Source organism: Myotis daubentonii, chromosome 1 (assembly GCF_963259705.1).
Source record: "Myotis daubentonii chromosome 1, mMyoDau2.1, whole genome shotgun sequence".
NCBI classification, from domain to species: domain Eukaryota; kingdom Metazoa; phylum Chordata; class Mammalia; order Chiroptera; family Vespertilionidae; genus Myotis; species Myotis daubentonii.
Genome location: NC_081840.1, coordinates 184,434,634 through 184,449,219, shown reverse-complemented (window position 1 = coordinate 184,449,219; position 14,586 = coordinate 184,434,634). Strand labels below are relative to the sequence as shown.

Sequence of the window (14,586 nt, the reverse complement as noted above, 5' to 3'; positions counted from 1 at the left end):
ATTGGGACTGGGTGAGATGGGCTGGACCTGCCCTGGAGACCTCCCGTGACCCCTCCCCAGCCTCTACAATATTTCTTCTAATTAATTTCCTTCCAATGTGCATGAATCTGTGCACCGGGCCTCTAGTTAACCTATAAATGCAGAGCTGCCATCTCTTTAAGGAAACATCCCCACTCTTAGCACACTGTATTTTATCTTTTTATCTGTTTTATCCAGTAACAGAGAACTGGAGGCCATGTCTTTCTCCTCTGTATCCCCAGCACTTACATAGCATTTAGTATGTGGAGGACACTCCAAAAAATGAATGCACTAAGAATAAAATGAGAAAATGACTTTAGCAATGTGAAAAAAATTCACATAAAATAACCACAACTGAAATTCATTGAATCAATAGATCATGTTTTTTTGTGTGTGTTTGTTTTAAATATATTTTATTGATTTTTACAGAGAGGAAGGGAGAAAGATAGAGAGTTAGAAACATCAATCAGCCACCTCCTGCACATCTCCTACTGGGGATGTGCCCGCAACCCAGGTACATGCCCTTGACCGGAATCGAACCTGGGACCTTTCAGTCCGCTCTATCCACTGAGCCAAACTGGTTTCGGCAATAAATCATGTTTTTAAGATCAAAGTTGGCATAGATGAAAAGATCACATATCATTTTATCTAACCATAAAGGCACTGATTTATTAAGAATCAAGGACTAGTTTGGGTAAATTTTTAGCCTTCCAGTATTCTCAAATGACAGGAAAATTATTAATAGTGTCATAGATCCTTTTCCTTTAAGTTGAGTTTTCTACTTCCATCATTTGGAACCCACAAAGTGCCAGATATTAGCATTACTTTCTCATATTATTGACATTATATTAACAGACTGTTTTCTACCTAGTGTTCAAGTCATTCTTTGGTGGTTAGATTGGAGACATTTTATTTATTCAGTTCACTAAGGACACTAGGAGTATCTTACATCTTATACCTTACTTCTGTGATTGTGCTAGCCTAGAAAAAGATAATTTTGTAAAAAGTACACATTATAACTGTATTCTTTTTTCCTGGAATGTAAAGCTCTTTTTAATTAAAGTATAGTTGACATACAATATTATATTAGTTTCAGGTGTACAACATAGTGAGATTTTACATGTATACACCTTACCAAGTGATCACCACAAAAAGTCCACTATCATCTGTCACTGTACAAAGTTATTGTAATATTATTGACTGTATTCCCTATGCTGTAATTTCCATTCCTGTGACTTATTTATGTTAAAACTATAGTTTGTACCTCTTAATCCCCTTCAGATTTTTGCCCATACCCCCACCACCCAAAACTCGAGCAACTATCAGTTTTTCTGTATTTATGAGTCTGTTTATTTTGTTTGTTCATTGGTTTAGTTTTTTTATTCCACACAAAAGTGAAATGACACAGTATTTGTCTTTCTCTGGCATATTTCACTTAGCATAATACCCACTAGATCTATCCGTGCTGTCACAAATGGCAAAATTTCATTATTTTTCATGGCTGAGTAATGTATCCACTTCTTTATCCATTGATGAACACCTAGGTTGCTTCCATACCTTGGCTATTGTAAGTAATGTTGCAGTGACTATAGAGTTGCATATATATTTTGAATTAGTGTTTTGCGTTTCTTAGGATATATTCTCCAAAGTAGGGTCACTGGATCAAAAGGTAGTTCAATTTTTCATTTTTTGAGGAATTTTCCACAGTGGTTGAACCAGTCTGCATTCCCACCAGCAGTGCACTAAATTTCTTTTCTCTCCACGTCCTTGCCAGCACTTGTTGTTTGTTGATTTACTAATGACAGCCATTCTGCGTTGTTTTAATTTGCCTCTCTGATGATCAGTGATGTTAAGCATGTTTTCATATGTCTACTGGCTGTCAGTATGTCCTCTTTGGAGAAGTGTCTATTCAGGTCCTTGGCTCCTTTTTAAATTGTATTGTCTTCCTGGTGTTGAGCTGTGTAGGTTCTTTATAAATATGTTGGAAATTAACCCCTTACCTTATGTATCATTGGCAAATATCTTCTGCCATTGGATGGTTCCTTTTTCATTTTATTGATGGTTTCTTTTGCTGTACAAAAGCTTTTAATCTTGATCTCTCCTTCAATTCTGAATGATAACCTTACTGGGTAGAGTGTTCCTGGCTGTTAAGTTTTCTCCTTTCATCATGTTGACTATATTGTGCCACTCCCTTCTGGCCTGCAACATTTCTGTTGAAAAGTCAGCTAACAGTCTTATGAATATTCCCTTGTATGTAACTAGTTGTTTTTCTCTCTTGCTGCTTTTAAGATTCTTTAACTTTTTTTTTTAAATATATTTTATTGGTTTTATCAGAGAGGAAGGGAGAGGGACAGAGAGAAACATCGATGAGAGAGAAACATTGATCAGCTATTTCCTGCAAAGCCCCTACTGGGGATGTGCCCACAACCAAGGCCCATGCCCTTCACTGGAATCGAACCTGGGACCTTTCGGTCTGCAGGCTGATGCTCTATCCACTGAGCCAAACCAGTTAGGGCTATCTTTAACTTTTAACAATTTAATTATAATGTGTCTTGCTATGGGTCTCTTTGAGTTAATCTTCTTTGGAACTATCTGTGCTTCTTGGATTTGGATGTCCATTTTCTTCACCAGATTAGGGACATTTTCAGTCATTTCTTTAAATAGGTTTTTCTTCTTCTTCTTCTCAGACCCCCATGATTTGAATGTTAGTATGCTTGATGTTGTCCCAAAGGCTCCTTATGCTATCCTTGCCGGGAGCCGGTCCATCCTTGCTGTTTCAAGGGACCTGGCATATATGGCATACTGTTCTTAATATGTTTGCTCACCTTCTTGGCACTATGTGTTTTAACCAAAGTCACCTCTCTGAGAAAGGTTGTTTCCCCAGGTAGGGATTTCCCCCTGAAGTTAGGGAGGGAATAAAACCCCTTAACTAAGTGCCAGGCGGGTAATTAATCACTTTAACTACGAACAATCATGCTTAAGCTACATAATCTTTACTCCCTGGAATGGAGATAAGAAACGCCCTAATCTTTGGAATAGAGATTGATAGGATTGGAATCAACTGGTATAAATACAGATGTAACAAGACAACAGGACACAGAACCTAGACACAGAACCTACACAGAACCTAGAGACAGAAGAACTTTGCTGGAGAGAACATGGCAAAAGATCCTGGACAGAAACTGGAGACAGAACCTAGAGACAGAACCTAGCGAGAGAACATGGCAAAAGATCCTGGACAGAAACTGGCCATAGAACCTAGAGACAGAACCTAGCAAGAGAACCTGGCTGAAGAACCTAGAGACAGAACCTGGCTACAGAACCTGGATAGAACATGGCAAGAGAACCTGACTAGAACCTGGTGACTGAACCTGGCTGGAGAACCTGGACAGAAGCTGGCTGGAGAACCTAGCAAGAGAACATGGACACAGAACCTGGCTGGAGATCCTAACCAGAACTTCACTGGAGATCCTGACCAGAACTTCGCTGGAGATCCTGACCAGAACTTCACTGGAGATCCTGACCAGAACTTGGCTAGAGATCCTGGCTAGGCTGCTGATCAACTGAATGCTGTCTCCATGTCATTCCTTCTTCGCCGACTCCGTCCACACCTTTGGGGACCCCTGGACCTGCTGGGGTGGGACCCCAGCATATCCTCATTGTTTTTAATTATTTTCTCTTTTTGATTTTCCAATAGGGTCATTTCCACTATTCTGTCTTCCTGATTGCTGCTCCATTCTTCTGCATCATCTATCTGCTGCTGATTCCCTCCAGTGTATATTTCATTTGTTATAGTCTTCAGTTCTAATAGGTCCTTTTTATAATTTTGATATCATTGTTGAAGTTCTCAATGAATTTATCCACTTGTCTGCAGAGTTTGATGAACATCTTTGTGATGATTACTTTGGATTCTTTATATAGTAGACAGCATACCTCACTTAGATCTTTTTCTGGGGTTTTGGTCTTTTTTTTTTTTTTTTAGAACATATTCTTTTTTCTCCTCATTTTGCCTGTTTGTTTCTATGTACTAGGTGGCTCAGCTAAACCTCATGGTCTTAAAAAAAGTGGCCTTATTTAAAAGGTGTCCAGTGGGGCTCAGTGGTGGAATCCTCCTTGTCATCAGAGCCAGTTGTTCCAGAGGTGTTCCCTGGGTGGACTAGTGTGGCCTCCTATTGTGGTTGGGCCACAACTTCTATGGACACACTGATAGGCAAGGCTGGTCCTGGGCCCACTGGCTCTGAGACCTGGCCACAATTGTTGCAGGCTCACTTATGTATGGGCAGCCTTTGGTGTGGTTGGCCGCGAGACCCAACCATACTGTTGCAGACACACTGACTGAGGCCGCCCACTTTGGAGGGGTGCTAGCCTGGGTGGGTCCTCAGGGAAATGACAGGGAGGGGTGAACAGTGTTAGTAAGGTTAATGGAGAGAGGCAGAAATGACGCCTGCCAGTGTCAGACCAGGTAGGCTAAAGAAAGGGAGGGAAAATGGCACTTGCCAGTACCTCTGACTCAGGAGATCCAACAGATCCCTGTCCCTTCAGCACACACCCTCAAATTAGTCAATGTACCACCTTCATGTATGACCTAGGTGCTTTTCAAACTGTTACCTCTGTGCCGGGACTCAGAAAGAGCACAACCTGGGTTTCTTGTCTCTCCCAGATGTAAGCCCTGACAGTTTTCAAAGCCAGATGTTATAGGAACTCCTCTTTCTGGGGCAGGTCTCCCAGGCTACTCAGACACCCTCACTCTTTGGGGATGACCTCTGCAGTTGTAATATCCCTCCTACTTGTAAGTCACTGTATGGGGAGTGGGGGTTAGGGCAGGTCCTGACTAGACTTAGTCTCTACCCCTCCTCCCCAATTCAATGTGGCTTTCTCTTTATATCCTTAATTGTAGAAAATCTGTTCTGCTAGTCTTCAGGTTGTTCTCAGAGATAGCTGTGCCATACGCAGTTGTAGTTTTGGTGTCAGTGAGAGGAGGGGAGCTCAGGATCTGCCTATTCCTACCATGCTGAATTCGAAGCCAGGTGCCTTGCTCTTGAATGCCAATTTAACTTGTCTGTGAAATGTTGTTCCTTGTGGCTGATGTACTGCCCCCACAACAAATGTGTCTCTGGATGGAGAGGCTGAGTCACTCTATAACTGTATTCTTAAACCTCAGAAGAGTCTTCTCTATAGGATGTTCTTTTTTTTTCCTTTCAGTTTGCTAGGTGATTGAGCTAGAATACAGATTTGGTTCCTATCAGCATGGAGTGGTCATTCAGAATAATTCTACTTAGTTAATAGCTACTTAGTCGATAATGACTTTATGTATTTAGTTAATAACTACCTTATCAAGAGCAACTTCCATATTTGCAACCTTTTCTTTTAAACGATGTTCCTGAGACCTCAGGACTTCTAGTTCTCCAGCCATCTTATTTTTCTCTGTTGCAACAGTAGTCAATTCCTGGCTTAATTTATTCTTTTCTTCTTTTAGAAAATGCTTTTCCTACAATTAAGAGCAGAAAAATATCAGCAATAATATATTGATGTAGATGCTGAGATGTGATGAAAATATAAAACTAGAAACAACTGACAATGAAAACACAATAATCCAAAATCTATGGGACACAGTCCTGAGAGGAAAGTTCATAGCTCTAAGGGCCTACCCCAACAGATAAGAAAAAAAAATGGCAATAAATTATCTACCTGACAACTTAAAGAATTAGAAAGAGAGCAACAAGAAAAGCCCAGAGTAAGCAGAAGGAAGGAAATAATAGGGATCAGAGCAGAAATAAACATCATAGAGGCCAAAAAACCAACAACAAAAACCCCCAAAAGATCAATAAAACCAAGAGCTGGTTCTTTGAAAGGATAAACAAGATTGATGAACCTCTAGCCAGGCTCACCAAGAAACAAAGAGAGAGGACTCAAATAAACACAATCAGAAATGAAAGCGGTGAAGTAACAACCGACCCCACAGACATACAAAGGATTGTAAAAAAAAATACTACAACTAACTCTACTCCAACAAACTGGACAACCTAGACCCGTGGTCGGCGAACTGCGGCTCTTTGGCCCCTTGAGTGTGGCTCTTCCTAAGCCTTAGGAGTACCCTAATTAAGTTAATAACAATGTACTTACCTATATAGTTTAAGTTTAAAAAATTTGGCTCTCAAAAGAAATTTCAATCGTCGTACTGTTGATATTTGGCTCTGTTGACTAATGAGTTTGCCGACCACTGACCTAGACGAAATACACACATTCCTAGAAAAATACAATCTTCCAAAACTCAATCAGGAAGAATAAAAAAAAACCTGAATAGGCAAATAACTACTGATAAAATTGAAGCAGTAATAAAAAAAACTTTCACCAAACAAAAGACCTGGTCCCCATGGCTTCACAGGGGAATTCTACCACACATTCAAAGAAGAACTAAAACCGACCCTCCTCAGACTATTTCAAAAAATTCAAGAGGAAGGCACATTTCCAAGCTCTTTCTATGAAGCCAGCATCACCCTAATACCAAACCAGTTAAGACACTGCAAAGAAAGAATTACAGCCAATATCCCTGATGAACATAGATGCTAAAATGCTCAACAAAATCCTAGCAAATGGGATCCAGCATTACATTAGAATGATCATACACCATGACCAAGTGGGATTTATTCTGGGGATGCAAGGCTGGTACAATATCTGCAAATCAATAAATGTGATACATCACATAAACTGAGAGACAAAAATCGCATAATCATATCAATCGAGCCTCATTCTGAAAAAGTATTTCAACAGCTCATTTTAGGTAGGGGGGAAACAATTACTTGAGTTGCACTCATTATTTTCTACTTATGCTCTTGATATTCTCACCTCCATTACAGTCAGTTCTAACTCTTCTGTTAAAAATGCAAATTTGTGCCTTGACTGGTTTTGCTCAGTGGACAGAGTGCTGGCCTGTGGAGTGAGGGGTCCTGGGTTTGATTCCGGTCAAGGGCAGGTACCTTGGTTGTGGGCACATCCCCAGTAGGGAGTGTGCAGGAGGCAGCTTATCGATGTTTCTCTCTCATCGATGTTTCTAACTCTCTATCCCTCTCCCTTCTTCTCTGTAAAAAATCAATAAAATATATTTAAATTTTTTTTAAAAAAATGCAAATTTGTTCCAAAGTATGGTATTATCAGGGAACATTTGAGCATAGCACAAATTTCACATTTACTTATGCGAAGTTTCATTTATGAGAAATATTAGATCAATACAGAAAACTGCACCCAGCTAAACAAATCTGCATAGGGATATACAAAAAGCATACAGCACTGTTCAAACAACTATCTGTTAGCTACCTCAGTTTACTTTGTGTTTTGAGCCACATACAAGCACATCTGGTATTACAGAAAAGCTACCTTCTACCCCTTCATAGTAACTCACAAGCTGCTACCCTCTAATGCACACTTCCACAAGGAAACTTCTGGTATTTTTTAAGGAAAGGGGCCATGGCTGCTGTAGTATTTATGTATTACTATTGAATAGGTGTAATACTGTGCTACTGTTCTCATTAGGTTCCTGTTTTTGTGTGTCACTGATTAAATTTGTCAGTGTGGTGCTTCTCACCCCATTGCTTCCATAAGCACTGTGGTTTTTATCACACGGTTTGTATAGCACAGTAATTTTAGGAACACATGCCGCATTACAACAAAATGGTGCTTTGTTTATAGTCATTCCTGTCTCTACCAGGAATGTCCTTTGCCCATTTCCTGCACTTAACTATCTCCTTTGAGATCTGGCTCAAATGTTCCTTCAGGAACCTTTCCCTCATTTTCTCAGTCAGAAGTAACCTCTTTCCTCTTCTCCACTGTACTTTTTAATCTCTGCTCTGTCTTACTCTGTTTTCTAGTACATGAATGAGAGGACGTGTTGGCTTCCCCCACTCCCAGGGCAGAGACTTACCTTATTTGCATTTGTCATTGCCTCTTCCAAAAATTGTATCTTGCTCTGAAGGGCATCTATCTGACCTCTTTTAGCCGTGATTTGCTTTTGCATCCCCATGGCCACTTTCATAGCTGGGAAAAAAGAAAGAAAACTGTCTTAAGTTTGTAAATTCTGAGAGGCTGCTATAATGAGAAGGCTAAGCATTATGGGAAGGTGACAAGTAAGATCTGCCAGGGCACCTGGGCAGTTTCACAACATTGAGATGTAACAATTCTCAGCAATTACTCGAAGGTTTTAAACCATATGTATATATTTACATATATACTAGTAGCCCTGCACACGAATCCATGCGCCAGTAGCTCTCTGCGGGGTCTGGCCCTCTGCGCCCGCTGTCCAGAGGCCCATCCACGGCCGGGCGTGAAACGCTTGCCTCATCACCAGGGTGACAATGCAAGCCTTCCCCCCAACCCGGCCACTCCGTGCCCACTGCCCAGAGGCCCTCCATGGCCAGGTAGAATGCTTGCCTCATCGCCACGGTGATGAAGCAAGCATTCCGCCAGAACGCTCACACTGCCTGCTCTCAGCAGCCACCCCCTCAGGACTGGGGGACTCCGGCGGGGCTGAGAGGACTGGGTGCCGCCATCTTTGTGACATAGTGATGGTTATTTGCATATTGCCCTTTTATTAGATAGGATTATATAATATATAATATTTTGTGATTTCCTTGTTACTGGTATTAATTTCATTGACCATTATAATTTGCCATATCTCCAATGATGGTAAATAATACTGACCAAATTCATACTTACACATACAGGAAATACATACATAAAATATATAGTTATATAATAAATAATATATATAATATTTTTACTAAAATAATTTTTCTAGGAACTCATATTTCAAATACCACATAAGACATCTACTGTTAGTGATCTTTAAAACATTCCAGTGCTATCACAAACCATTCATTTTCATTCCCATGGTTATTGTTATGTGCTTGGAATTCATTATTCTTTCAATAGTTAACTTGGCAGCATAAGCATATATGTGATAATTTAGTAGCCTGGTGACAGAATGAGAATGTTTTGTACAGGTAATAGGCACTGAATACTTAGAATATGCCAGGCCACTGAAAATGTATATAAAGCTCCTCCTTGCTTAGAAATTCAAACATAGGCTCCCTATAGTCAACTGAGGAAAGAGGTTTGAAAATGCCACTGCTTTGAGTCAGGTCCAGTTATAGCTTAGAGGTTGAAAAGAAAAAGGAAAAAGTATCATTCATTAAAAAAAAGCATGCTTAACGAATATAGTTCCTATCAAAACTTGAGGAGATGCCTGAGGGCCCCGAGGCAGGGACTCTATCTTGGGGGAGGGGACAGACCCCGATGGGCCTCCTGAGTGACCTCTCCAAACCCCACCATTTCTTGATGTGAACCAGCAAAGAAAGAGCCGAGCCTCTGAGAACCACTAAGTATGGAACAATTAAAAAATGTGCATGCCGTCTTTGTGCCGGCGCCATGTTAATCTTCTCTGTGTCGTTCCAGTATGTGCTGCTGAAACAAGCACAAATATAAATCATCTGCCATCAAAAAATACTGAGAAATGGAGAATGTAGATTTTACTTAGATAAATATTTATTTTATAGTCAGCTAATACAGCCATACCAAAAATATGAATAATATGAAACAGTAAACTTCTCTAATTAATATGGGCAGCAAGGTAAAAAGAGAACAGGTCGAAGTGGTGAGAAGGGAACCCTTATCCTAGCAGTTCAGTTCCAGGGCTCCTTCCCAGGAATTGACAATTAGCCACAGATATATAGTTTATAGATAATGAATACATGAAAAATAAGGAGTTGAATGAAAATTATCAGTAACTTGTATTCATATCAACACAGTCTTAAAAATAATTAATTGGCATTTATAAGCATGGAAGTCTGTTAGAAATTATTGAAATAACTACAGGGAAATATTCAAATACATAAGCACATGGAAATTCCCCTCTTCCCCCCAAAAAAACAAACAAACAAACAAACAAAAAACGAGTAAAACTACTGTTCTATAGCACCCATTAGTGATACCTGTTGCTATCTCTCTCACATCACATGGCATGTGAAGAGATGGCAGGCAATGTATCCAGGTTTGTGTTTTTAATAAATCTAGATCAGTGAAATTAAAAACAAAAAAAATCTAATAAAGCATACCATGACCATCAGATCCTTCCATTGATTTCAATGTATTTCTTGTTTGTTCTAGTTCAGACTGTGCAGATTTTAATTGCATTTTCAGCTTATTTGTAGTAGTTTCCATTTCTTCACTTTTGTTTCGAAAATTCCTTTTTAAGACTTCGTAGTCCTCTGTAGAACATGATAGTCAATAATAGTTACTTTTTTTCTATCCCCTTGTTAGGAAGTATATTTTATTTGTAAGTAATGATTACATAATTTTAGAGCTGTAAGAGACTTCATTAAGTCATATTGTGATTTGTTACAGACATTAGGTGTATGTACACACACTTCCAGGTACCTGACTCCTTTTAAAATCTGCTTTGGTGGATCCTCCTCCTCTACCCACTTATTACTCACTGCTTATCTCCCACCTGGGTAATTGACTCAAATCTGTTTCACCTTATACCTTTTTTGGGGGGTTATCATACTCACTACAATAGATTTAACCATCATCTATAGGTAGATAGATCTCCATGACACAATAAGTAACCTGAAATTATCATGTGTCTTATCTGATTTTTTATCTCCAGTAACTATCAAAATACCTGGCATGCATTCATCATTCAAATACAAAAATATACACACACTCAACTACCTATTTATATTTATACATTTATATATACTAGAGGACCAGTGCACAAAAATCTTGCACTCGGGGTGGGGGGGATGTGTCCCTCAACCCGGACTGCACCCTCTCGCAGTCTGGGAGGCCTCCGAGGATGTCCAACTGACAGCTTAGGCCCATTCGCCATGGGGAGCGGGCCTAAGCCATCAGTCAGACATCCTTAGCGCTGCCGTGGAGGTGGGAGAGGATCCCGCCACTGCTGCTGCACTGGCCAGCCATGAGCCTGGCTTCTGGCTGAGCAGCACTCCCCCTGTGGGAGCACACTGATCACCAGGGGGTAGCTCCTGCGTTGAACATCTGCCTCCTGGTGGTCAGTGCATGTCATAGTGACTGGTCATTCCACTGTTTGGCCTATTTGCATATTAGCCTTTTATTATATAGGATATTTATATATGATCAATAGATTTACATATATAGGAAACAGACAGAACCAAGACCTCTTTGGTCAGATCTCTGTCTACCAGACATTTCCATGTGGATGCCCTGGCCCTTGTCTCCTACTCACTGCATCTCACCCTCCTGCCCTCAAAACTTGCCCTTCCTTCCTGTTTCCCTCTCTCAGTTGTTGGTATCATTGTTTTCCCAATAATTCAAACTTAAAACCTGAAACCCATACACAACCCCTCCAATCACTAATTACTGTTGATTTCAATCTCCCAAAATATTCTGAATTTCTCCTTCTCCTCTCATTCTTACTACCATTGCCTTAGGTCAAGTTCTCACCATATTTTCCCAGGAACTCTGGGAACTCGAAAAATCCTCTTTACTGGCTGGCCCCTGTCCCTTTAGTCTTGCCTTTCTGTATATACTGCTGACACTCTTCTTCTAAAATGTAAATTTGATGACAACAGTCTCTTGCTTAGTACCCTTTGCTGGCTCCACATTGTCTGCCTCTGCCTATCTATTCTGCCTCATTTCTTAGTCCTCATTCCTTCAGGCTTTTACTCCAACAAATACTTCTGAGGTCACATTATATTATTTCATGCCTTCATGGCTTTGCTCATAATGTTCTCTCTGCCTGGATTGCCTGTCCACCTCTTTTTCACCTGCCAATTTCCTTCTCCCCCTTCAAACCTACACAGATGACACCTCCTGAAGGAGGCTGATTTTCTGCCCTCTCCTGCATCTGCACTCAGCACACACCCACTGTGCCCCAGCCACTGTACTGAAACCCATTCCATATAGTCCGGCTACCAACTATCTGGGAGCCTCACTGTTGTGTGTATAGGGCCTCTCTCAGTATCTGGCTTAGTAAATGCTCAGGAACCATCGACTCTGTGTGTGTATGTGTGGTGTGTTTGTGGTGTGTCTGTGATGTGTTTGTGTGTGGGGTGTGTGTGAAGCAATTGATGTCTCTACCACACTAATTGTGAACAAGGAGCGCTTCATTTTTAAATTTAAAGCCTTGGATTTTTCCTTTCATAAAATGTGCATAAGTTGCATATTGCTTCATCATTAAACCTCTAATCAAGGTATTTGACTCAAAGAACTCAAGGTTTCCATTTCCTTCACTCTTCTCTTGGAAACTCGGCAAAGAATTTCATGAACTCTGAGGGCTGACTAAAAACAGTTAATAAGTGCAAGATATGAAAGCTCTTGAAGGAGAAGTATCAGATTTCAGGCAATGAAATACCTCCACTGGGGCCCCATAATTAATCCACATTTGTCATGTGGATGAGGAACTATTCTTTTGCAATAGTTCTAGTATCTACGTTGGACTTCACCAATAGAGCTATTTTTTTTTTTTTTTAGCAGAATTTGAACTGAAGTGACATACCTGTAAGGCTGTTCAAGTCATTCCTACAAGTCTTCACCTCGTTTAATAACTGATCTCTCTCCTGTTTGATGTCTTTCACTGCACGGAGCCGCTCAGAGCCTGCATTCACAAGCTTCACCTTCTCCAGCTCCAGGTCACTCACTCTGGCCTCCAGCTCTCGTATCTTTGAATCTTTTTTATCTTTTAAAATCTAAATATAGTGATAAATACAATGGGTAGAGTAAGAAATTAAAATTATGTGGATATATAGTTATAAAATGTTGTCTTAATACCCTATCTATATAAATGGCTTTTCACTATTTCCCAGGATATTAAATTTGTGTTTTATTATAAAGTATCAACAGAGTAAGTGGGGGAAAAAAGCAATATTTTACCTTTCTTTTAGCCTTAGAGTCAATTCAGCATATAGTTGTGCCACTAGCCACATGTGACTACTGTGTACTTGAAATGTACCTAATCTAATTAGAGATGTGTTGTAAGTATAAAATATTCCAGATTTCAAAGGCTTTAAATTTTAAAAAATGTAAAATATTTTAATTTGCTATATTGATTGCAATATAAAAAAATCAACATATTGTGGATATATTAAGTAAAATATGTTATTAATTTCACCTGTTTCTTTTTGCATGTCTACTAGAAACTTTAAAATCATGTATGTGGTTCACATTACGTTTCAAGTTCTCATCACAGAGGCAGCCTAGATGCTTCTAAACAAATGCCATTTTAAAATAAAATTATTTTTGTCAAAAGACTTTCTACTGTTTGTGTATATTTCTCCAAATATCGATATAGGTATAGATATGGACGTGTGGGTATATTTTTTTCTGTGATTATACTTAATTTTTTTAAAACTTACTCTTTTGGTCATCAGATTATCCCTTCAAATTAAGGCCTATTGGCCTTAAATATAATCAGGCATACCTCATTTTATTGCACTTTACTTTACTGTGCTTCATAGATTTTGTGTTTTTTACAAATTGAAGACAAGATACACCAGCAATAAGATTACAACCTGCTTCATTGTGATACTTCACTGTGGTAGTCTGAAACCAAACCCATACTATCCTGAGGGACTCCTGTGATATTCACTCTTATACTGCACAGGACCAAATCCCAAGGTAGTGCTGCTCACAGGCAAGTTACCTAATGTCTCCCTGTCTCAGTTTCCTCATCTGTAAAATTGGATAATAATGTGCCTGCCTCATAAGGTTTTTGTAAAGATTAAATTGATTTATTTTTTAAAATGTAAGACTCAATAGAATTCTTTCATTTGTTTGTACTATTAACAATGCTAGAAATTCATCTCTTTTCTTTAATAAGAAGGTGGAATAATAATCTTTTTTCCTCTAATATGTTCTGTAAACCTATTCTAAAGTTTTCATTATAAGGGTTAGCCATTAAGATGCCTTTAAAAGTCTCTTTCATGGTGATTTTGGCCTTTTAAAAAAGTTCTTATGATATAATTAAGTAAAAGCTTAACACAAGAAAATTCTAATTTTTTAATGCAATAAACTTGTATATCTCCATAAGATAGATAATAATCTATAGTTGGCCTTATTTTTAGAATGAGGAAACTCTGGCATCTAAAGTTTATGTGAGATTTGTGATTGGGGGGACTGGGCAAAGGTGGGGTCCAACGGTACAAACTTCCAGTTACAGGATAAATAAGTCCTGGGGCTGTAATGTACAGCATGGTGACCACAGTTAGCACTGCTGTGTGGTGTATTTGAAAATTGCTAAGATGGTGGATCCTAAAAGTCTCAGCACAAGGAGGAAAACATTGTTTTCTTTCCTTTTTGGTATCTATGAGATGATAAATGTTAATTAAATTCACTGTTGCAATCATTGCACAATAAATGTAAGTCAAGTCATTATGCTGTATCCCTTAAACTTACACAGTACTGCAGGTCAATTACATCTCAATAATGCTAAAAGGAAAAAGCATTAATTGTATGTGATTTGTCTCCTAATAGTTACCAAGGCAGAGATACAGATGACACAAAACTTAGAAAATCAAATTTTTAAAAAAGTCACTC

The 14,586-nt window shown here is 39.2% G+C and overlaps 1 protein-coding gene and 1 pseudogene across 5 annotated transcripts in view; both read right to left on the bottom strand.

Moving 5' to 3' along the window:
• CCDC158 (coiled-coil domain containing 158) overlaps window positions 1–14,586 on the bottom strand; it is a 78,241-nt gene that overhangs the window by 28,712 nt on the left and 34,943 nt on the right. For all 5 annotated transcript variants that reach the window (XM_059668045.1, XM_059668056.1, XM_059668025.1 and 2 more), the window contains 4 exons: window positions 12,551–12,740; window positions 10,125–10,277; window positions 7,937–8,049; window positions 5,348–5,506 (listed from right to left, as the gene is read on the bottom strand). In XM_059668045.1, the coding sequence (XP_059524028.1) occupies window positions 5,348–5,506; window positions 7,937–8,049; window positions 10,125–10,277; window positions 12,551–12,740 (615 nt within the window). The remainder of the gene's footprint in view (window positions 1–5,347; window positions 5,507–7,936; window positions 8,050–10,124; window positions 10,278–12,550; window positions 12,741–14,586) is intronic.
• Window positions 9,389–9,487, bottom strand: LOC132224314 (U6 spliceosomal RNA; annotated as a pseudogene).